A 23,941-nucleotide genomic window follows, 5' to 3' on the forward strand; every position below is an offset into this window, starting at 1 on the left:
ATTGTTACCTTATAATCTATCACTGTTTATTTTAATATGTTAATAATATAGGTTATATACTTTCTCATTTCTTAATAGTTTATTATACATCTAATAATCTTTGATAGGATTATCGTATTTTTTGGATAAATTCTATTTTAAATAAAATAACTAATTCGATCAATTTGTTGTCATTCTCAATTGAATTAATTTTCTTTTACACCTTATGTCAAAGCTGCGTTGTTTTTTTACATTTGAAGGGTTTTTTATTTTTATTTATTTTAGTAAAAAAATACTTGAAAATAATAATTTTAAATTTTTAATGTTTAGAATATAGATTCATTTAATATTTATCAATTGTAATTTAATGTTATTTTCTATTTATATCTTTTAATTTCGCATGAACTTGAATCTATAGTATTTAGACATCTCTTTTATATATGAATGTTTAAATTCTAATAAATATTCATCAAATTCATTGAACAAAATAAAAAAGTTAAGAAGGTTTATTCATTTCTTAATATACATAGCACATAGCCATCATTGAACAAATAAATCAACTAAATTTGACAATCTTTAGCCATTCATTTTATATATAAAAAATATATTATTAAAAATTAATAACTATTGTATATTGATAGGATTTTTATATGATACGGTTGTCTTATATTGTACAACTATTTATCTTAATCTGTCAATAATACATGTTATATACTCTCTCATTTCTTAATATTTTACTATTTTATAACCATATATGTAGGTGCAAGTTTCCTGTAATTGAAACCAGAACAAATAATTATTTTAAATTAATACTAGTTTATTTTTTCCTCTATCAGTAAAAACCGAACATTCATGCAGTTGACTAATACAATATTGCTTTCTCTACAAACTCTTTTAAAAAGTATCAAATTGAAATCCACTATAACATAATCAATATTTTCTGTGATCTTTTTGTAGCGTAGCTACGAACACCATCCTAGTTATAATAAAAGTAAGCTTTAATTTCAAAAAAATTTTCATCTCATCATTTTTTTTACCATAACACTATAAAAATATCAATATTCATCAATTATGTAAAATATTAAAAGCCTATATTCATAAATATGTATTAATTAAATGATAATTATTGAAATAGTTTTTGTTATAATTATCAGTAAGATTTAAACAATTTATAAATAAAAATATTAATTGCATTAAATGATTTCATTAAAAAATATTTTTTAATTTTAATAGAATTGAATAATTTAAATATTAATATTTTTTAATATTTTAAGTTAAATATTAAGGTAAAATACCCTAACATTTATAAGTTTTAGTTGAAATTTTAAGTGGGTCAATTAGTTTTCAAAATGGACACTTCGCTCTAAAAATGCAAACATTGTTAATAGAGATTTAAAAAAATTAAAATATCTATTTTTATCAATTTAAAAAATTATTATTATGTTTTAAAAAAATTAAAAAGAAAAGCAAGGAGCACTAATGGATGCTCCCCATCTTGGAAGGTTTTTCTTAATTAATAAAAAAATAATAAAATTATATAATAGTAGTTTTAAAAATTAATCAAGGATAAAATTATCTTTTTATTTTTACTACGTCAGTAAGTTGACAAAAATACTAACAGTTGATTAACAATTGAATCTACGTGTCTAGCGAAAAAAAATTTTTTGAACGAGATGTCCATTTTAAAAACTAATGGACTTCTGTGTAATTTATATCAAAATTTAGAGAGATATGGATATTTTACCTTAAATAATAATATTTATCAAATTTATTATGCTAAATTTAGTATAAGAGTAGTTTTTGTGTTTTACAAAAAATGTCTTATACCTCTCAAAGATGTAAGACATTTTAGGTGATCAATACTCAATAGGGATTTTTCCTGTTGACTTGTAAAATATTTTATTTTTCGAATAACTTTTTTATTTTTCAAACAAATAGAAGTGGTGAAAACATTTTTAAAAAACATTTTACATCAAAACGAATAACAACGGACCTTAAGTCAAAACATTTTTTATGTATGAAAAAATATTATGTTTAAATTCTATTAGCATAATATTTTAAAAAGTCTTTTAATTATTTTAAAATATTTAAATAAATATTTTTATTACTATTAATAAATCTTAATATTTTTGTTTTTAATTAAATAAATTATTATTATTATTAATTAATTAACTATTTTTAATCAAAATATGACATATTATTTAATATAACAATAAACGGATCAGATTGGCGGATTGTATGACCAGTTTCTTAAGCGGGCAGTATGATTGGAGCCTGACCGGATGGCTACTGATGTTAATTGTTAAATGATGATTATCAAAAAATTTTAAGCAAATTGGAAATTAAAGGGCCCAACCGGGTTCGAACCGGTGACCTCTTGATCTGCAGTCAAATGCTCTACCACTGAGCTATAGACCCCTTGGTTTTTTAAAATTGATTTAGTCTTTCTCAATTTTAAATTTGAGAAAAAGTCAAACAACTTGATTATCGAACGTTTAGACTGTTGCACTGAGAATTCGTAACAAGGATATTTTAGATAGTCGTATTATTTCATAAACAGACCAACACTTAGAAAAAATGTTGGCCTGCCCTTTATAAAATGATTTACAGAAATGAAAATCCACTTAGCAAGATACGAACATGATGCTAACATTTGATTTACTTGATAGTTGATACATTGCTCTTTACAAATGAAACCCAGTTTAGTCTAGAGACCAAGCCTGCAACCAAAACCAAAACGGGAGAAGGGGTGAGTCGTGAGTACCAGGAAAATCTGTGATTCCCAATTTTTATTCCAATTATGATTTGCGTTCTTGAATTTCTAACCTGGATTTTACCATCAGATGAACCAGCAAAAAGCATTCCTCCATCCTTGTCTGAAGCCAAGGATGTAATCTTTGCATGTCCCTTGCTGCCCATTTTAATGGAAGCTACTCTGGTGACTCTTTCTTTCAACCAAACCTCGATGATCCCACATTTTGTAGCTGTAAATATGAAGTCATTGTTGACAGCAATTTGTTGGATGTCGAATCCCGTTGGGAAGGATCCCATTACTGCCTTAGACGATCGGGAGAATACCTTCATAAACAGAATTGAATTTACTATCAGACTCTAGTTGTTTGCCCTGATAAAAATTGAGTTGCATTTGCATACCTTTCCTGCTATTCCATCAACTGCAGAACCTCCAGCATAGAGAAGACCATCATCTATGTGCAGGGCATTTATTGTTTGTTTCCCCAACAGTTTTCTTGTTCCTGAATAGAATGTGCTCCATGTAGAACTGCACAGGTCGAGTTCCTAACAAATATTTGTTCAAAGACAATCAAGCTTCAACCTTATTGATTGGCAAACAGTTGCAAGAAGCAGAACAGGGAGCGAAAATTATGCGTACCTGGATGCTGTAGCCAGAGCAACCACAGTATATCTTATCCCCTGTTATGGCTAGGCACTTTACATGTTTGTTGAAAGTTATATGCTTTGGAGTCCCAGTCCAATTATACACCTGCCCAAATGCCATTTTTGTTTTAAAGATTTTCTTATGGACTAAACCGCTTGTTATACCTAATATGTTTTAACCAGAAGGCCAAGGTCCATGTTCAATGCACTTACCTTAACTCCATTTCCTTGAGAAATAAAACATGCAAATTTAGAATTGGCTGACAAATCATGCACTGCCTCTTTCACATCATGAACTTGAATACAGTGAATTTCTTCAGGTTTGAGTGCCCATATCTGCAGGTAAAAGTATATACAGCACTTTGCAGCTGAGAATTTTTTCAGGAACCAAACTCAAGCACTTTATAGTATTAGCAAAGCTTGAAGGCTTGACACTAAAATACAATTAAGTCATAGCCGTGAGGTGTTACAAGATGCACTAGTTTTCATCTGCTGTTTCTGTATCAGGACTATGTACTCAGCTAAAAGTACTGAACTTAAAGGTATTTGACATATATTAGGAAGTCCAAATATGAGTTGTATAGACTGCTCCCTGTGGTACCATATTTTTTGTCTCTCAATTTGAGTTGTTCTTGTTTCTTTAGAGGCAGCTAAATTTTTTTATGTGAAAAATCAAAGCAAAGACTGGTTCTACTATATATCTAAGAGCTGTGTTCCAGGATAATGGATCTTCTATTCGGAGGTTATCATTGTTACTTTATAGTTAGTTCTCTATTGAAGCTTTAAAAACTCTGTAACTAGGTAATTCTGTAATCAAAAAAACAAATGAAGAAGAAACGAATAAGAGTTTAATAGAAACCAATGTCCATTCAGATATGAGATAATTTACCCGAATAGTTTTGTCCAAGGAGCCACTGTATAGTCTATCACCTGAAGATGGGACATACAAGCATGTAACAGCCTTCATGTGCTCACGAGCTTCTTGAACCAGCCTTAAACCCCTTTTCCCAGAATCCCAAACCTTGGGGCAATAACATTTAAGCACAGTTATTGGGAGAAAGCAGTAAAAAGTTGTTTATATTTCTTGCATGAATGCATGTTTGTTTGAGGGAAAGAGTCATATAGGCCCAGACCTTTATGGATCCATCTGAGTGACTGGTTATCAAACAACCCTTCAGATGAAGCATACACAGAACCTCACCATTTGTGCTTGAATCTAGTTCTACGATGTCGGTGCAACTCCACAACTCCATCTATAAAGCAGAACATTATGTACAATCAGTTATCTGACATTTTATATGATATATGGTGGAGGATATGAATGGTTCCGAACTTACTGCATTGACGGATGACAAATTCATTAAAGCTTTCAGTATATCAGTGGCCACAACTGAATTCCTCTTGAGCTTTCTCAAAGTTTTGTAGATGCCTTTAGCATACTTTCCCAATTCTTCAAGGGCAGCTAAGAATATGACATTTCAAGTTAACAATTATTTTTATGGAAATGGTCATGATAATGCCATTGTAAGATCTACCAACGTCACTAACCTGGATCATTGATAAAGGTTTTCAAAGCAAGGGCTACCAAAATCTTCTCCTCCAAGTTCTTAGATGATTGGAGGACATTTATAAATTCATCAAGCAAAGATTCACGGGCAGCCTGACTTACACCAGTATCAGGCAGTGTTGACAGCATGTAAGTGAGCCATGTGGCAATGACAAGGCTTGACTTTGCCATTTTTAAGGAATTACTCTTGAAGCATTCTTCCAGAGCTTTGAAAATAGAACCTTTTTCGTGGTTGCACAGGACAAAAGCCACTCTTCTCTCCCATAGATATGCAGCTTTCTCTTCCCCTTCCTACAGTGAACATTAAGATTCAGGATTGACCTAAAACAGCAAGAAAGGGGAAAAGAAAAGAATAGAGGATCATATCTCCACAAACATCTGTATTCAAAATAAATGCTAACCATGGTTTCATTCAAATCTTTTTCATGTTTTTGCAACAAGTTTGTCTTTATTAAAGCATTGTAAGGCTGATCAAACCCTGCCATTTTGAGTAGCCAAACTTCGATATAGGACTCCCCTGCAGAAGTAAAACGGCCTGAAAGAGATAGGAGTGCATCTAGAACTATCATTTGTTGGTTAGGGAAATCCTTTCTGTGGAGTGCTTCAATCAATGCCTCTATAGCTTCTTCCCTATAAATGCTCATCTTCCGTGGCTCAACCTGGAAAAATTCACACCTTTAAATCTATTTTAAATAGCCTATTACTACTAGTGAATATGAACAAGTTTTATGATAAATTTTAGTATTTTGGTTGATTTTAAGACAAACCAGGAGATCAAGCTGCAGAAGAAGAGTGGCAATGGCAGGTTGATGTTCCATGGGGGCCATCTGAAGATAGACAAGGAAAGTATGCATAGTGCTAAATGCTCCTTCAGTTCTAATTATTTCCAACATCTGATTGCTGAGAGTCCTCCTGAAACACAGAAGAAGAATTTAGACAGATATTTGGAGTGGTATCAATTGGTAGCAATGTGCAGCACTCGGTGCTTCCATTCAAGATTACTATGACTAAGGAGTGCCAAATTGAATAAGTTTCTATACCATATTCTAGGCTTCAAAGAAGGTATCATTTAGCAAACTAGCAAAAGAATTATGGAACCTAAAGGGATTAAAAAGTACATTTGTGACACTAATTTTGATCAGTGAAGTTGAAATATACTCTTTTAAATAGAGGCAGAGCCAAGATCACTTTCTTGTGGGGCCAAGACTTTATTTCTTAATGTTTTCATGATTCCACAACTCCTTCCAAATTCTCTACCAAAATAGTGTATTTCTCATATAAGAAGTGAAGATGAAATGTGTAAAGTAAAAGATGAGTTCAAATACCTATTCAGCTGAACCAATGCGAACAAAAAATCTATGCATATGCCTCGTATACTATCGTTGCCAGCATGAAATAACTCAAGAACATAAGAAAGCTCAATTCCAGTTGCTATCAGATTCCTGCAACTTTTATCAACTCTCATACAACACAGGAGTATGGAAATAATAGACCTCCTTATTTCCATCCTATCCAGACACTTGACCAGGCGAGGAATTCCATTTGCAGAAATTACACTCAAGGCATTGAAGGACCTGCTTTTTTCATCCCCACCCATCAATATTTGTTCAAGCATTGCTATAGCAGCATCTGAGGGTTCCATTACTGACGGAAGATCATCCGATTCTTCATTTTTGTGTAGTACCATCTGGACAAGGGAGGGAACAAGGTCATGAGATGAAAGCTGAGCAATTGCTGGCCTCAGTTGGTATATAAGAACAGCAGCCTCAGCTAGGCCATTCTTTAGCAGAGCAGCCAAACAATCAAAATCAGAATCTACACTGGTCAACGTCTCCCCAACATTTTCATTAGTGAAAATTAGCTCTGAAAGGATGCAAATTGATGTTCTGAGAACTTCTCTGTCCAAAGAAGCTGACAGTATCTCCACAAACCCATTAACAATTGTTGGTTTGGATAAATAAGAATGAACTGCAGCATCACCCTTTGACTCCTTCCATAATCTAGCAATTGCCAGTACTGCTGCTTCACATTCTTGTAAATTGTTTGAATTACAAAGACATGGCACAAAAGGTTTTAGTCCATTGATAATTGTCTCAACAGCAGCTTGAGATATCACACTGGTTGGTGATGTAGCTACGGCTGCTCGTATAAATCTTTTGCTCCTTTGGTTAACATAATCATCTATACTCTTGCAACCAGGGACTTTGGATGATTTGGGTGATGGGGAAACCAATACAATTTCTTTCCCCAAGGGGGAGCTGAATGAATTCCTATGTGTTTCAGAGTATGAAAATTCCTGAGCAAGTTCAGGATGCTGCTCTTTCCAAGATGTTATAAGCCTCTTCAAAACATAGTTTGTCTTAGGCAGTGCGCTTGAAGAGAGAGGTTGCCGAGTAATGGGGCATGTTGTGTTCCCTCTATTTAGCCATTCTTCAATTGCTTTTCTTTCATATGTTTGACCTGTTTCCAGTGTAACAGGGTCATTGAAAATCTGTCCTGTGATGGGGCAGACAAAATCTTTCGGTGGTCTTGACTGCGGTGTCAGCTTCTCAGATAAGGGGAGGGAAACACAGCTATGGTTACCTTCACTGCTTTCATTTTGAGAACTGCAACATGAAATGAATATGAATGTCACGAGAAAAGTGCTAATGAATCCTTGGTAGAAGAAAGACAAAGATAAATGCTAACGTTAACAAGGAAAGACATGTTTGTACCTATGTTCCGATGTTCGGATATTCACATTATCATAACTCATACTATGAGCTCGACCACGGTTCTTCCTACAACTTTTCTGCATCTCCTGAATTTCCAAGTTAATGTCAGTAAAAGTTAAACATTTCAACTTCAGATGCATTAAGAAGACAACAAATGAAGCGAAGTGACTTTGGTATTTGAGAAACATACTATCACTTCACCATCCGACTCTCCTGAGCTTATGCTGTGGTCATTACTCTTGCATGGCGAGATAGGCAAAGAGGTAGGATCACTAGAATCTGTGATACGGCAGGATAAAAGGCGCAATATCGATTTCGATTCCTTTCTAGAATTCCCTTCAGGTTTCGGAGATGAACTTTTGGAGGAAGAGGTTTTGGGGGTGTCTACAGGTGAAAAATTTGAGGGGGAATGTGTTCGATTCCTAAGTTTTTTGGGTTGCAGAGCTGATCCGATTTCCTTATCCTTGGTCATTTTCATCCCTTTGCTAGATTGAACCTCATTACATTGGTCTTCATAGTCAATAGAAGCATCATTGGGCTCACACTCAGAATCATCTTCATTTTCCTCAGGCACACCATCCTGCCGTCATAAAGCAGAGATAGGGAATATGTCATTAAAAGTTCACAAAGCCTGTGAAAAGTTTTGAGTTCGGAATATTTATCCGGGGGGAGAGAGAGAGGGGAAATACACATTCAAATTTCAGCCTTACATGAGGATCCCATGCAGCAGATTCATCCGTATTATGTGAGTAGACTGAAGTTGCACTCATCATTCTGCTAGAACCAAATGTCCAATGAACATTGTAAGAACTTCAATGTCTAAATCCTTCTCCCTAAAAAATTGTAACCAAGTTTCTTTCTAATAACTTTCTATAGAATTGAAGCTAACCTGTTGTTTCCTTCTCTTCTGCCATGTTTAGATTTGAGAACTGGAGAGAAGCCGGCACTTTTAGGCAATATAGGACCGAATTTTACATAATCAGGGATTGACCGGCTCACCTCATGTAGAGGAGTCATTGGTGGCTCAGCAATCGGTAACATAGGAGCCATTACTTTCTTGCTAGCAGTTGAATCAGAATTCATACAGTCTTTATAGTATTTAGCAAACAACCGCGTATTCTCATCTAATGATTCTCCGTAAAGTTGCTCCAATTTTTTCAGTTTCTCAACTTGGTCTGGCCTCATGGAGAAAATCAAAGATTCATTGAAGAATTGATCAAAATCAGCAGTAAATGACAGATCAGAAGAATCAGGGATTGCTTCCATCATAAGCCTATGCCTAGCTTCTGAATACCACCCAACGATTGAGCTCATGTGTGGGAGGAACAGCTCTTTCCAAAGTTCAGGAGCAAAATCAATCCTTGCAAAAAAGGGATCGATAATAAACATCTGAAGAATATGAAGAACTGGATTATGAACATTGTTACGCAGTTTCCAAAGGTAGGAGAGGTTTAAATGAGCCCATGCAGAGAGGTAGGAATTGGGGACACCAGCAGTTTTCTGATCAGAAGTCAGCATGGCACAAACTTGAAGCATCTTCTCTGCATAGTCCAACCGTGCATGCTTGGTTTCCACATTGGATGTGTTGATAGCTTCTTCAAGGGCTTCAATCCCCCAATCTAAGTTTGCTAGTACAGCTTGATCAGAGTACCGAACCTCCATGTCCTTGTCTGTGCTTCCATCCTCGGCTGCCAATCTCTCTGCACACTGTTCTTTGTGCTGGATTCTCTGCTCTTTATTGATCAACCGATCTTGTGTAAAACTTCCCACAGTTGTAATCAATGTCCTCACAATATCTTTCTGGTCCATCACAAACCTATAGTTTCCAGCCATCTTTCCTAGGCCTCTAGACTCCTTACTCAAAAGTGCAGGACTAGTACATCAAGTCTCCATTTTCATCAAGAAAAATGCTTCCGAAGGTGAAAAAATATACAAAATAAAAGATATATTAGGATTGAATAAAACAAAAAGTCGTCCATTCTCTTCGACTTAAACATGACACTAACAAAACCAAATAAACTTTGTGAAGAACTGCTTACCTTGTTGAAGAAGTAACCATCAAAATGAAGACGAAGACGAAGACGAAGACTATGAATCCACAATTTTTTCTTCAGGTACTGGAATTTTGAGGTGAAGAATAATTCTTCGTCAAGTTCAGAGGATTAGAAAGAGAGGGCCGGCCTCTAAATTACTAGGTGGCAGTAGCTAAAGCCGGCTTTGGCAGTTTTTGAATGATGATCAAAGCATATGGTGGACTAAGCATTAATATATTACCATATCACTATCATAAGCATATAAAATGTTACAGACCAACAATGTTTTAAACTCTTTCGAGTGGCAGATTTCATGTCCTTTTCAGTTTGGTTTTGTTTCTTAAACTCTCTTTTGGAATTAATTATGACTTTGTGTGGAATATTACTGATTTGATTGCTAGCTAGGTTTACCAAGAACGGATTGATGGAAGAAGCACAAAGCATTTGATGATCTGACAGCTTTCCATCTTCCAATTTTGAACTCAATATGTTACTCTTTGAGTTTCTTTTAATGTTCTTATTGCAAATTTAATCTTATGAAGAAATCTAAATTGATAATGGTATAAAATTTAGAGATTCCCAAATTATATATATGTGTGTTTAATCTTCAAAAATAGTTTTTTTAATCCTAATTATTCTTTATAAATTAAAAATGGTATAAAAGAATATTACCATATATTAATTTATTTATTACACTAATTTATTATTTTTTAAAAAATAATTTAACAAGGTATATGCCAATCCGTAACTCTTAAAAGTGAATGAGATAATTTTCTATTAGCTTATTGCATCTAAACACCTTGGCAATTGCATAGCACTCGAAGGGGCCTAGTATACTTCCAAGAGCCCATAAAACACAGTTCATAGCCCATGACCCATGACCCATGGCCCAAGTCTCAGAGCATAGCACTGGTTCCTATCAATGGATTTTTTTTTCCAAGTCCATGAATTTCTTTATTTTCTTTGCTTTTCAATAAAAGAAATTAATTTAATCCAAATACGACGAGGTGCCATTATATTTTTCTTTGATTTAATTTATATTATTAACCTATTTGGTAATCGTTTAGTCTTTATTGTGCATTTCGTACTTAAATAATAATTCAAGGACTCAAATAAAAACAAATACATATTAAAAAGCTTATGTATAGGTTAGGGCATCCCCTATTCTTTTTAGAACAATAACTCTTATTATTAATAGATTTTATGTTATATATATATATATTCTTTAGATGCCTTTGATAATTTGGAAGGAATGTTTGAATCTGAAGATAATTAATTGCAATTTATATTTAAAATCAAGGTTCATGGTTTAGAAGTGAGATTAAAGAGAGAATTTTGGCATTATAAGTACAAGGATTATGGAGATGATCAAATAAAATAAGATAAGAAAATAGATTGGATTAAATAATATAATTTATTGTATGCTTGGTGTGCGTAAGAATTACGAGTAAGATAAGACGGGTTTTATTTTATATCATGTTCGATATATACAAAATTAAAGATAAGATAAGATGATTTCTTTTTATCGGTCAAAATAACCTTTCCCTAAGTAAATATAATTTAAGTTTATAATTTTTTAGAGGATTGAGTCATCTTATATTAAAAGGATGATTAATTCTATCTGCAATGGAATCCTTCCTTTCTAAGCTTATACCAAAAATAGGATAAGGTGAGTATTCATGCCCATCAGCTTACGCACCAAACACGCCCTTAGCTGACCACTAAAAATTTCAACATCTGGTTGTGCCCTTGTTTAATTTCCTAATTGCCCCAGCTTAAAAAACTAATCAAACTATTATCTATCATGTTGACAGACAATAACATTATTTTGGATCTATCTTTAACCGACAATAATAAGTAAGTCACGGTCTCAACAAGGAACCTTGAATCTCATATTAGAGAAAATATGTTATTTTAGGAAAGAGTCATAAATTTTTGAGCCTTGAATCCTACATTAGAGAGAATACATGGTTCCAATAGAGAGCTAAAAACCTCATGTCAAAAAGAACTGCTACAATGAAATTAAAGAGAGGATATCATGATCTTAGAGAGAAGCCATGAATCTCATATTAGTTGAATATTTAAAGATTCACATCACCTTCAACTTAAAGCAAACAATATCTCACAAGATCAATGTGAATGGTTACAATTGATATCAGACTCCCCGAATACTAACAATGTATTAAGGAAGAAAATAGATCCTTGTTGAAGTGAAAGTTCATACCTTGACTCTGACATGACATGGATAAACAAGCCATGCGTAGCTGGCCAAACTTCCTAACTCCTTTGACTAAAACAAGAAAACTCCTCCACAATAAGGTCCCCCGTCCAACATGATGGGCGGTCGGAACTTGGAACCTAGCCACAAGTATGGAGCAAAAGCTAAAGATAGGGGCTCTGCTGCATGGGAAACACTTGCATTGGATTGCATGTGAATTTATGGCTTTTACATCAACCATACAACCAACACCAACGTCCAATATGCACCATATTGATACAGCTCAGATTGTCGCTTTCAGGTGATTGTTACAGACTTTCATTTACCGTTTCATTCCCAGTTTTTCTTTCTTTCATACAAGCAGGGGCGGAGCGTCCCTTTGTAATGGGAGGCCATGGCTTCTTGGAATTTTTTATATATTATATATTTTTTAATGATTTTTCAAAATAATTTGTTATTGAATAATTAATATAATTAAAAAATAATAAAATAATTTTATAAGCTCATTCAATTTTACTAAAATTTTTAATTTTTTTTAAATTTTTTAAATTTCTCCACTCATCTTTTCCTTTTTTCTTTTTTATCCTTATATTATGAAATTATAAAAAGGTAAAATTTTTATTTAATTTTTTTATTTATATTATTATTTTATTTATTTATTTATATTTCAATTATATTCTATTTGCTCATATATTTTAAATTTCTATAGATTTTCTTTTTAAAATTTTTATTAATCATCAACCACATTCTTTTTTTTTTGTATATAAGTTATATCTCTTATTTGTCATGGTTTTTTTTTTTCTGTTATGTGAATTTTATTTTTAATAATTTTAATTTTTAAAAATTAAAAAAATATTGTATATGTAATTCTCAAATATAAGTTCTAGTATTGCATTATTGATTGTTGTTCAAAATTTCACTAATATGTTATTTTTTATTAATCCTAATTATATAAAAAAATTATCTTGAGTATATGTTTTTAATGTACTTTATGTTTTATATTTAGTTGAAAGAAAATTATCTTGAGTATAAGAATAAATTATTAATTTTGTATATCGTATTTAACTATTTATAGTTTATGCATTATAGTTTAATATTTAGTATTATAAATTTAAATATAATAAAATAAAAATATTAGATGTTGATAATATTAATTTTTTAGTCGTTTATATTGAGAAAGATAAAACTTCAAAACAAAATAAATGATAAATTTTTTGTAAATAATTTAATTGTTTATATTAAAAAAGATATTACCATCGTCGAACAAAATTTTTCTAAAATACTATTATAATTTTTTTTTATTTACATGTTATATAAAATTATTATCTATTATAAATTTTTTGATTATTAATGGTTAAGTTCAATATATTAATTTTAAAAATTTTTAACTTTTATTTTTCTTAACCTTTGGTCCCCAATAAAAATTAGATAACTCCACCCCTGCATACAAGTATAGCAAAGTTGACAGATTAATCATGGTTTTGGTTTTGATCGATGGGCTGATTCCAGTCTTCCCAAAGCATCAACTTGTGCCTGTCTTAGCCAAATTAATTTCTCGATCATCTTTTCAAGATGAAATTGCCAACTTGGCTAGTAACCGTGGACCACTTGAGACGTTGGGGATGGGATAAACAATCAATGTTGGGGTAGGTTTTATACTTAAAACATTGATGTTAATGCCTTTCATTGGAATTAATTCAATCAAGCCCTACCAATTCAAGGGCGGAGCCAAGGGTTGGCATGTGGTGACGGCGGCCGTCCTTCAATTTTTAATTATCTTTGTTATTATAGGTATAAAACTTTATATATAGATATATATATAATATTATTATTTTTATAATTATTTTTTATTTAAAATTTTAAATTCGTCACTGCCTATCATGTTGTGTAGTAAATCTGTTAATACATCGAATATTAATCAATAACATAAATTAAAATTGAAATTATAGCATCAATGTCATTGTCATGTTTCCATTACTTGAGAGTCTGAGACTTGATACATTTCCAAAGTAAATATGCTAGTACCCACATATTATTCCAATGAAAGGCTTCTTCTTTTATGGTATGTAGATATTACTCTTGTTCTCCATCTTGAGAGATAATAAAACTTATGATATTTTTCTGATCAAAATTTTGAAAAATAAGTGCGTTAATTTACACGTCGCATCCTAATTTATATTTTGTTTTGTCAGAATAAATTTCAGACAACAAAATAGGACTAGCATTAAATTTTTTTGGTACAATTGAGCAGAGATGGGAAGATAGAACATGCTTGTGTAATCAGAACAACTTGTTCCAAAGAGTGTTTGAAAAGGAAACCCAAAAACAATAAAAAATTGAAAAGGACAAGAAATGTGCCCCATATGGGTTGGACAATGACAAGCGACAGCATGTAAGAAGAACAAAATAAATATCTTTGTCATTCCCCTGTTTTAACTCTATTGTCATGGAATGACTCCTCCTCTATTTTTTACTTTTACCCATCCTAAAAATAGACATTTTCATACAAGATACAACCAATATATATATATATATGTAAAGGGGAATGCTCAAGTAGTTTTTTAATAAACATAATTACGAGTGAACAAATTTACAAGCATAAGGTACTAAAATAGTGTCAAAGTATATAATTTTTATATACAATAAGATCATCAACTATTGACACTTCATTAATAAAATATCGAGATTTGATAATCTAATAATATATAAAAACTATATACGATCAATGCATCAAACATTTTCTTTTAATTTATAACTTTACTTTACTTGTCCCTGAACCATATAAAAAACGTGCATTCATTGTTGACATCAGGACATGGAGAAATGTTTTTCCTCAATTCCAAACAAGTTGAAATATCATGTACATAGTGTAGGTTTCTCATAATTCTTTTCCTTACTATATTATTATTTATATCTCAATTTTCCCAATATACTCATCAAATTCAAAGTTCAGCTTGACTCGATAGTTAATTTTGCCATGATTTGATTTTAAATAGCAAAAAAAACTATATCTTTACAAATGGTTATATTTCAAATTTGGTTATGGTAGCAAAATAAGAGATTTTATATGAAATAATTAGGCAAGTGTAATTCAATTATATCTTGCAAAGGAAACAAAAATCAAAACAGAGGCCACCTTTCTTTGAATAAGTTGAAGCTTGAAGAAAAGTACATAATTATGCATTAAATGACCACCATTCATGGTATGTGGTTAATATATTTCTTTTAAAGAAGGACCCAAGATATTTTCAAAGGAAAAAATAAAATAAAAATTTATCATAACAATCATAAAAAAAAAAAATCAAAGGTGTTTACATAATTATAACAGTTATACAAATTATAAATTAAATCAATGTAATTTTGTTAAATTATAATATTATTAGATTGCGTAATCATATGCAATTAGATTAGGATTAAAATACTGTTAGTTTAATTTCCTCATAAATCATTAAAAATTACTTGTGTATATATAACTCATTAATCTTCCTGTAAATTAAGTAATTCAAAATACCAATGTCTCTTTTGCTAACAAAGCACTTTTGCTGAAATTATTGATGTACACCCAAGTTTATGTAATTCTTCCCAAAAATTATATATTTATAGGAATAAGTACATATTTCATCATTAACTCTTAAAGAATGTACACTCCCAAGATAAGTAACCCCTACTCCCCATCCCAAAAAATTATCTAATTTTGATTTTATTATTCTAAATTGATATTTTATTTTAAGATATTTTCCCATTTAAATCTATTTTATTTCGAGATCATTATTCGTGTTTCTTTTATTATATATTAATAAAAATAATTTAGAATAAAAACTTTGAAATAATTTTTCTTTTCTAAAGAATTTGAGAGATACCGGCTAGGGCGGCCATTTATTTAAGTTATTTATATACATTGAATTATAAATTAATGATGCTTGGTGTGAACAAACAAATTAATGGAAACAAACTTTAATTAAGCAGGAAAACTTGAGAAACCCCTTCATAAAAAAATAAAGTGATTTCTAGAGCTGAACATTAAACCCTAACCTCCAACCAAATAAAGGAAAAATAAATGGAAAAGGTTTTGAATGAATGGCAGGTTAATAAAGGTGCATTGGGCTGCTTTAATTGTCAAACCAAATGGACAATTTATTTCTTCATAGTTATGGTAGAAAAAAGGTGCATGACTCTATAGCCTAGAAACTTGACACTCAATAATTATTTATCAAATAAATTCACATTAACTCAATAATTAATGTTTTATACAAAAAGTAGTAATAACATTATCTTCTACAGGACAATCTAATATCAATATTTAAATTTGGATTTATATTTAATGCATTGTTAATATATAATTTGGATTCTATATACTATTAATGAATTAAATATTATCATATTGTTAAGAAATAAATTTAATAGTTGAAAACCATAAAAATAAATACCCATTATTTAAAAAATATTTATTTTTAAATTTTTTTAAAAAAATTTATAAAATATTGTGATATTATATAAATATTATACGATAACAGTGCACTAAATACAAACTCTTTTAAATTTCCAATAACTGACAAGTAGGGGCAGGCCGAACATGATAGCCAGTACCACTCAGTCTTTATATTTTTAATGATATATTTTGTTATAATTTAATTTTATTTAAAAAATAATTAATTTTTAATTCAGATCAAATCATTGACTCAATTTATAACTTTGTATAATTACACTTTAACATGTAAAATTTTGAATTCATCACTGCTTACAAGATCTTTATCGCTTGAATTAAGTATTAAACTTTTCTCTTTTTGGGTACAATTAGCAAGGAAATGGAAAAAGAAAATATATCCAAATTATATGCTTAGAGAGGAAAGGGGCAAAAACTTGGAAAGTTGCATGTACCCAACCTGCCATGGATAGGTATAGCTGATGGGTCGTTGAAAGTATTAACTGCTCTCCACCGACAAAGAGTGATTACAGCCTCGTAAGCACCGAGAAGCAAGAGTGACCACCTACACATCGCCAAACCCATAAATACTCATGCTCTCCTCCCCATTTTAGTCAATGTTTTTCGTCTCATCTTTGGTTTTCATCATTCTTTGTTCTTACCTTTTTGTTTTTTTCTCCCCTCTTAGCTTGAGGAAACAAAGAGAATCTTTCCTTCTTTGTCTCTGCCTCGTCAGTTTCTCGTATTGCTCATCGGGTCTCAAAGTTTCGGAGCTTGGTATTGCGCCCTTTTTTGAGTGGTTTTTTGAATTAGTGGAAACAATGGTTGGGATCTTCTCGTTGGTGACAGGGTGGCCAGGACGAAGCGGCTTTGGTTCAGCTTCCACTGCGGAAGAGGTTACTGAGGGAATTGATGGAAGCAACCTAACTGCTATAATAACCGGTCAGCTCCATCGTTTTCCTTTTAATGGAAGCAACCTGACCAGTATAAGTTTCATGCATTTGCTTTTCCTATTACTTTTTACCATTTGCTGGTAGCCTGGTACTCTTAGGCTTAGCTATAGGCTTTTGTTTTTTTGGTAGGGAAAGATGAAAATAGTAATACTACAACTAGAAAAGTAGAGTTTCATTAATGTACACTTCATATCTTTTACATAACCATTTGAAGGAAAAGCCTGTGTTCTTCTTCGAAAACTGACTTTTGCAACCTTATTTGCATTGTTTTTAATCTTGTGTGAACAGGGTTTATGACTTTGTCAGCATTTCTTTGCCCCTCAGTTTGTACTAAGATTTTTCTTACATTTTGGCTTTGACTCTTGCTCATAACAAGTGGCATATCGTGGCTTCATCCTGTCTTCCAACGTCACTTCACCTCTCTCTTCCAACAAATGACATGTTGTTTAACATCTGCATGTTCTATGTTACACTGACTCTGAACTTAGCAGTCCAATATCCTCTGTAACTTTCCCTTGTTTATCATTTCTTTCCCTGTTCTTTTTGCTTTTTCACCACCGTTTTGCATCTGCCAAGAGTCTGTTACAGTCAGAAGTTGTCTCCTGTTAGACTTGCAAAGACTTGGAAGCCATCTCATTTGGATATCAATATGATTCAACATTTAAAACCTGATAATTCACAAAAAGAAAGAAAAAGTGTAATTGTTAAAAGGGTTTTGTAAATGCAGGAGGAGCGAGTGGAATTGGGTTGGAGACTTCAAGAGTATTGGCTCTTCGCAAAGTCCATGTCCTCATCGCTGCAAGGAACTTGAAAGCTGCCAATGAAGCAAAAGAAAGTATCCTTACAGAGAATGAAACCGCCCGTATAGATGTTCTGGAGCTCGATCTTTGCTCTATCAAGTCTATTAGAGCATTTGCTGACAATTTCCTTGCTCTTAATCGTCGTCTCAATATCTTAATGTGATCTCTCTCTCTCTCTCTCTCTAAAAGCCATGCACACCCATGCTTTTAAATTTCATTTATTTGTTGATTTTAAGGAATCAGTAACAAGATTTTACAATGCCTCTCAGAAACAATGCTGGGATCATGTTCTGTCCCTTTCAGCTTTCTCAAGATGGAATAGAGGTGCAGTTTGCAACTAATCATATTGGTGGGTACTAATAAATTACACTAATCATACATCCATTTCAGTAATCCAAGATTAATCCTTAATGCCTTTTTCTTTTTTTGATTGCATTTACTTTTCCAGGGCACTTCCTCTTAACAAACCTTCTATTAGACAATATGAAGAACACAGCTAAAGCTACTGGTATTCAGGGGAGGATTGTTAACTTGTCATCAATAGCCCACAGCCACTGTTATAAAAATGGGATCCGGTTTGATAAGATCAGTGAGAAATCTGGGTATGTTAAAACATTTTCAATAATATAGATTTATTCTATGAATTTTTTTACAGTTTTTCTTTCCATAATCAGCTAATGATTGTTCTGTTTTTTTGTTTTCTACTTTCAGTTACAATGACAAAAGAGCATATGGGCAGTCGAAATTAGCAAACATATTACATGCCAATGAACTCTCTCGTCGATTGCAGGTAGAAAGTGATCCTACAGTTTAAACCCTACCTGTGTCTGGAAACTGATACCATGTTTTATTTTTAAACCAAAGCCGGCAAAAAGTTGATGGTCCTGGATTGATTACTTGATCCAATAAATGACCATTGATTAGGCTACAAAGTTGTTGAACATCTAAGCTTGAATTGTTGTGTAGGAGGAAGGTGTGAACATCACAGTCAATTCGGTCCACCCAGGATTGATTATGACGCCTCTCTTCAGGCACTCCGCAATTTTAATGAGTATGTTTACACTCCGAAAGACAAAACTCTAACTGTATAACACTACTTCTTCTACCACTTACCTTACTCTGTTACCGGCTTCTTGTGCAGACATCTTGAAGTTCTTCAGTTTCTTCCTCTGGAAGAATGTACCCCAGGTAATTTCTCCCTGCATCCATCCATGGAATGGATTTCCTACTTCAAAATGAAACAATCTTCAACTGATTTCTTTCTTCTCTTGGTTTTCAGGGGGCAGCTACAACCTGCTACGTCGCGCTCCACCCAAGCCTGAAGGGAGTGACGGGGAAGTACTTTGCGGAATGCAATGAGATGACACCAAGTTCATATGCTAGAGACGAAGCGCTGGCGAAGCGACTATGGGACTTCAGCAACAAATTGATTCACTCTGTTTCAAAACCTTGATCAAGCCAGTAGCTCAATCAAGACAGAAGAAGCCTAGGTCGTCATATTCCTATAAGTTGGAACAGTTACAGTTGCCCTATGCCATGGTCTCCTGGTGTTTAAAGTTTGCCATTCTAAATTTATTTACTAGTAATACGGGTTCTCCACCTTGGTATGGGTGGGATGATTATCACTATGTTGAAGCATAAATTATAGTACAAAAAATTAGTTTCATGCATTTGTTCATTTTCATGTTTCCAAGGGATAAAATCCTTTGCATATTTCTTGATATTACTCCAATTTGCAATTCATCCGAATTACTTATTTTTATCATTAAGTACAAAGGCAAAAAGATGTGAACTTTTAACTGTATAAAGCGAACCTAAATGAGCCAAAATTAATGGGTCTCGTCGAATTCCCACAAGCCCATGCCACGGACCACCCAAGCCGACCCAGTCACGACGACAGCAGCGAAAACTGGTGGCACTATCCAGTCAATTTTGGACCTACCAAACAGGTGACCCGGCAAGCACAGTTTCTCTCCCGGCACGTCTATCGGAACTCTAACGGACCCCTCTATCCCGCACTCTTTCGAAAACGAGGATGACTGAGATATGGCGGAGACAAACGCAAGCTCCGGCGAGAACGATGCGATCGCCACCACCGCCGTTAAGAGAACGGTCCACGTGGCAGCGTAGAGTAGCACTGGCCACCGTAGGAAGAGGCGATGAAGCAGGGATGTGAAAAGAGCGAGCAGCATATTTGAAAGAGATTATGGAAGCACTGTTACAAGCTAAAAATGGGTTTTTATAAAGGAAAAGAGAGTAGGGAGATAGAGAGGGGACCTAACTTCCAACTACTTTCTAGTTGGGATTGGCAGGGTTTCATTGGGTGAAACGTGTGGAGAAGATGAAAGAGACCAACTCCAAGAATGTTTTGACTTATGAGATCCAGCTTTTGTACTTTTGTTTTGGGGGTTACTGTTCGGTTTTTGGGTTTGGTTGGAGACAGGAGAACAACTCCATGACCAAGGGAGAAAACATACACGTCAGGATACAACAGGAAAGAAGTTCCATGGTTTGAGTCTAGTTCTCCAAGACTGGAAAATAATTTAACACTGCACTTGCATTTCAGAACTATAAATTAATTTTGGAAGCTAGACTTGGAATAGGACTGGATATTACAATTACAAGCACAGCTGATATGAAGTTTTCTCGTTCTTTAAGAAACATACATTGATTACTCCATAGCTGGTGGAAATATCACCGAGCTGGGGCTAAGAGAATGCTTTCTCTACCTTTACAGTAAGGAATAGGAACGAAACCAATGAAACGATAATTGCGACAAGCATGATCATCACCATTGTCTGCAACGTGATAGCCGGGCTCAAAAAGAACACTACTGCAATGGCGGAACTCTGCCACACCTTGAGCTGTGCAAATGCTCCTTCCTGTTCTCAGGAATTAAATATATTCATTTGTGATTAGAGATTTGAATTATGAACTGTGTTTTTGGCCAAACTGGTAGCTTGACGCTTAAGGAAAGTTCTGAAGATATTAAGAAGGTTAGACCAAGCATTACCCTACCGTGTCATGCTTAAAAAGTAGAGCAAGTAAAGCGCTAAGCTGTGTATTCAATACGCCATCACCAATGCCCAGTAAAGCTGCCATGAGAAGCGGGTATACTATGCCAAGCACTCCACTCGTTGCGCTAAATCATGGAAAATAACCAGGAGTGGGTAGAACAGAAAATAAAAATCAATGGAAGTTAAATATAGAAAGCTTTATAAGAATGCATTGCACTAACCTGTATTTTAGCAAAAGCCAGAGGAATATCACTGCCTGAAAAAAAGCTCCCCCGCAAACTATGAAAGTTATTGACTTGAGACCAGATGTGAGTCGACCAGCCGCCAGTGAACACTAACACAAGTTTTACCAACAAGATAAGACTAGATAATAAACCATCCAACATGCTTTATATGCTTTATACCAAAATGTTTTATACAGGAGTCCACAATAACTCTGTGCTTAATGAGTGCATGGATATCAAGATTTTACCAGACTTTGTAAGACTAAAGTGAGCACTGCCATACTATACGAAGAAAACTTACTTGAATAAGTAAATGAAATGCTCTCTTAAGGAGGCATATGGATGATTATACCTATCAGAGAGAAAGACATAGCTATAGTCCTAGTGAAGAGTGTTGACAAAAATAATCAGAAGATTTTGAGAATTAATATATTTTTCACTAAGCTTAAGTGCAAATGTTGACTGTTTCACACACTATTTCCTGTCAAGTAAAACTAATTACTAATAACTAATCATTTCTTAACTTTAAATACTTACAATTGCATCAAAAGCCCCATAAACTGCCATTGCACCACCCACTCCAGCCTCTCCAAGAATTGGGTTTACAACATCCTTGGTGTAATCAGCCCTAAAATTGCAAAAATATCTCTTATTACGAAGATAGATGGAATTCTTTCTCTTAAAGAAGGCAAAGCTTGGAACAAATTGCAGTAATGGCCTCAAAACGCAATACCATACAAATGCTTGCTGTAATCCTGAATAAGCAATAAGAGGAATGATCAACAGCATCCGTATGTCAAGCAAAGGAGTGATAACTGACTTCAACCGAGATACCACAGCAGAAGAAAAACTGACAGAAGAATCTGCTGATACCTTCTCTTCTTTGTCATTAATTTTACATAAGAAACACATAAGTATGGTACCTAATGTCATACTACAAAGAAACACGATGAACAGCAAAGTTGTGTTGCTGGAACTTCCTTCCTACAGTGTAAGAATAATTTATCAGCAGCTGCTAAACATTTTAACAAGGAAAGAAACTATAAACCCAAGCCAAAAGATCCATGCCATCAAATATTATGAATGAATCAAATCCCATGTTGCTTGAGTTTTTTGTTTTGGGACATTGGAAGAGGTGGTGTCTGCATAATTATGTAAAGAATAAATCAGTTCTTCAAAGAGAAGTTTGGAGGTAAGTAAAAGATTGGGCATATCCTGAAGGAATTAGCCAATGCTGGAATGCTTTTTCCACCCCTATATTACACAGACCATCTTCCAGACCACAAAAGGTATTATAAAATCTTTTGGTAAATAAAACAGATAAGGAAACAGAATTTTTCATAGAGTAACCAGAGGCAACACATACCGCTCCATTTTGCAACACTGCAAGCGTAATAAGATTTCCAACAAACTGCAAATTTTAGGAAAATCAAATTGGGGTAAAAGAATTAATATTTACAACCTCATCATAGCAAGTTAAAGATATTCAACAAAAAGAGTTATTCTGACTAACAGAAGTGAAAAATAACTTGACTGTCACAGCAGAGATCTATGGTCACCTGGTGAAGAGCAAACATTGCCCAAAATTCTCCATTGAAGTTACCAATCACGGTTGCTTCATGTAAGTTGCTATCTCTAGCATGACTGCGTGCAATGGAAGTAAGATATGTCCCCTGATAAACCAAAATGGTTAAGGATTGAAATCTATCAATAACCATCATTAAGAAAGAAAGATAAATAAACTTAATAACTCTAAAACCTATACATACCTCCCCGACCCATATTATTGAAGCCGCAAAACCAAGGTACACAGAAACCGGTACCATGGTATACCTACAACAATAAGTCAAAATGATGTTCAATTCCAAAGTTTCATCAAAACATGATTAATACATAGTACGGAAACATGAGAATACAAACGATGAATAAAATTAAAGTGGGATTTGAACAAACATGATTTATCGAGTATTGCATGTATTAAAACAAAAAATTCACAAGATTCGGTTGTTCATTTCTACAATACCATTCAAAAACTGAAAAACAACTAACTTTTAGTTTCAGTTTATACCACCAAAGTGAGAGAACAAACAGTGATTACCATGTAGGCTTCAAATTTGCAGCTATGTACAACCAATAACCAGTAGTCCCCAGAACCACAGCATTCTTCGACCCCAGTACTCGAACCACCAACGATGCAAACAACGAGAAGAACGCAAAAGATACATACAGTATCCCGAGCGACACCGTTCCCAAATTTCCTTCCTAAAACCAAAAGAAAAAAAGGAGAAAAATTCGAACTTTTAAATTTTTATAATCATGGAAAACTATAAAAGTCTACAAGTTTTTGGGAATTTCATTGCAGTCAGTTTTCTCAGCAACCAAACAGGTGGAAGAAAATTCAATGGATTGAATAACGATGGAAGGAGTAGGAGAAACTCACAGCATTAACAGTAGTCTCCAAATTCTGAGCAGCTCCATAAGCAAGGAAGACCAACAAGAAGGCACAGCTCAAAATATGAACATCTCTCGTTCGGGTTTTCGGAGTCTCACTTTGCGAAATATCCGCAACCAGCGGCGCCTCCTCGTCTCGAGTATCCATCGATTCGATTGCCATTAA

At 33.4% G+C, this 23,941-nt stretch overlaps 4 protein-coding genes and 1 non-coding gene across 6 annotated transcripts; 1 reads left to right on the top strand and 4 right to left on the bottom strand.

Annotated features, from left to right (window-relative positions):
- Positions 1–2,325: 2,325 nt before the first annotated feature.
- TRNAC-GCA (transfer RNA cysteine (anticodon GCA)) lies at positions 2,326–2,397 on the bottom strand. The gene has a single exon. It is a non-coding gene; the product is annotated as a tRNA-Cys (tRNA).
- Positions 2,398–2,471: 74 nt separating this feature from the next.
- On the bottom strand, positions 2,472–9,780 carry LOC18597798 (putative E3 ubiquitin-protein ligase LIN-1). 2 transcript variants are annotated; one of them, XM_088806168.1, is made up of 17 exons: positions 9,696–9,780; positions 8,546–9,566; positions 8,367–8,430; positions 7,847–8,236; positions 7,657–7,742; positions 6,268–7,548; positions 5,710–5,854; positions 5,344–5,601; positions 4,924–5,233; positions 4,713–4,837; positions 4,509–4,628; positions 4,265–4,396; positions 3,589–3,711; positions 3,371–3,481; positions 3,133–3,276; positions 2,806–3,057; positions 2,472–2,699 (listed from the first exon to the last, which is right to left on the bottom strand). In XM_088806168.1, the coding sequence occupies exons 2-17, from the start codon at positions 9,487–9,489 to the stop codon at positions 2,682–2,684; spliced, it is 4,503 nt and encodes a 1,500-aa protein (XP_088662294.1). In that variant the 5' UTR covers positions 9,490–9,566; positions 9,696–9,780; the 3' UTR covers positions 2,472–2,681. The 2 variants fall into 2 exon arrangements, with proteins under 2 accessions (XP_088662294.1, XP_088662293.1); XM_088806167.1 differs by having other exon boundaries at positions 8,367–8,433.
- Positions 9,781–16,933: 7,153 nt separating this feature from the next.
- LOC18597799 (NAD(P)-binding Rossmann-fold superfamily protein) lies at positions 16,934–19,761 on the top strand. The gene is made up of 8 exons (XM_007027021.3): positions 16,934–17,272; positions 18,011–18,242; positions 18,353–18,432; positions 18,532–18,685; positions 18,795–18,873; positions 19,050–19,134; positions 19,225–19,271; positions 19,363–19,761. Exons 1-8 carry the CDS (start codon positions 16,948–16,950, stop codon positions 19,534–19,536), a joined length of 1,176 nt encoding a protein of 391 aa, XP_007027083.1. The 5' UTR covers positions 16,934–16,947; the 3' UTR covers positions 19,537–19,761.
- A 61-nt stretch (positions 19,762–19,822) lies between these two features.
- On the bottom strand, positions 19,823–20,600 carry LOC18597800 (forkhead box protein G1). Its single transcript, XM_007027023.3, has one exon. It carries the CDS (start codon positions 20,273–20,275, stop codon positions 19,913–19,915), a length of 363 nt encoding a protein of 120 aa, XP_007027085.3. The 5' UTR covers positions 20,276–20,600; the 3' UTR covers positions 19,823–19,912.
- A 43-nt stretch (positions 20,601–20,643) lies between these two features.
- On the bottom strand, positions 20,644–23,938 carry LOC18597801 (Major facilitator superfamily protein). Its single transcript, XM_007027024.3, has 10 exons — positions 23,765–23,938; positions 23,423–23,586; positions 23,094–23,157; positions 22,884–22,997; positions 22,691–22,735; positions 22,058–22,308; positions 21,862–21,952; positions 21,322–21,434; positions 21,102–21,225; positions 20,644–20,965 (listed from the first exon to the last, which is right to left on the bottom strand). The coding sequence occupies exons 1-10, from the start codon at positions 23,936–23,938 to the stop codon at positions 20,792–20,794; spliced, it is 1,314 nt and encodes a 437-aa protein (XP_007027086.1). The 3' UTR covers positions 20,644–20,791.
- Between the last annotated feature and the right edge of the window lie 3 nt (positions 23,939–23,941).

Source organism: Theobroma cacao, chromosome 5 (genome assembly GCF_053813885.1).
Source record: "Theobroma cacao isolate CCN51 chromosome 5, ASM5381388v1, whole genome shotgun sequence".
Taxonomy (NCBI): domain Eukaryota; kingdom Viridiplantae; phylum Streptophyta; class Magnoliopsida; order Malvales; family Malvaceae; genus Theobroma; species Theobroma cacao.

Excerpts from the sequence above, each read along its gene's own strand:
- LOC18597798 (XM_088806167.1), bottom strand. The coding sequence starts at position 9,489 with ATGGCTGGAAACTATAGGTTTGTGATGGACCAGAAAGATATTGTGAGG. Across the intron at positions 8,434-8,545 it reads AGAAGAGAAGGAAACAACAG|CAGAATGATGAGTGCAACTT; the intron begins GTTAGCTTCAAT and ends ATTTGGTTCTAG. Across the intron at positions 4,838-4,923 it reads AACCTTTATCAATGATCCAG|CTGCCCTTGAAGAATTGGGA; the intron begins GTTAGTGACGTT and ends TCATATTCTTAG.
- LOC18597799 (XM_007027021.3), top strand. The coding sequence starts at position 16,948 with ATGTTTTTCGTCTCATCTTTGGTTTTCATCATTCTTTGTTCTTACCTT. Across the intron at positions 18,874-19,049 it reads AACTCTCTCGTCGATTGCAG|GAGGAAGGTGTGAACATCAC; the intron begins GTAGAAAGTGAT and ends ATTGTTGTGTAG. Across the intron at positions 19,272-19,362 it reads TCTGGAAGAATGTACCCCAG|GGGGCAGCTACAACCTGCTA; the intron begins GTAATTTCTCCC and ends CTTGGTTTTCAG.
- LOC18597800 (XM_007027023.3), bottom strand. The coding sequence starts at position 20,275 with ATGCTGCTCGCTCTTTTCACATCCCTGCTTCATCGCCTCTTCCTACGG.
- LOC18597801 (XM_007027024.3), bottom strand. The coding sequence starts at position 23,938 with ATGGCAATCGAATCGATGGATACTCGAGACGAGGAGGCGCCGCTGGTT. Across the intron at positions 22,736-22,883 it reads CAATGTTTGCTCTTCACCAG|TTTGTTGGAAATCTTATTAC; the intron begins GTGACCATAGAT and ends TAAAATTTGCAG. Across the intron at positions 20,966-21,101 it reads TACTTTTTAAGCATGACACG|GAAGGAGCATTTGCACAGCT; the intron begins GTAGGGTAATGC and ends TCCTGAGAACAG.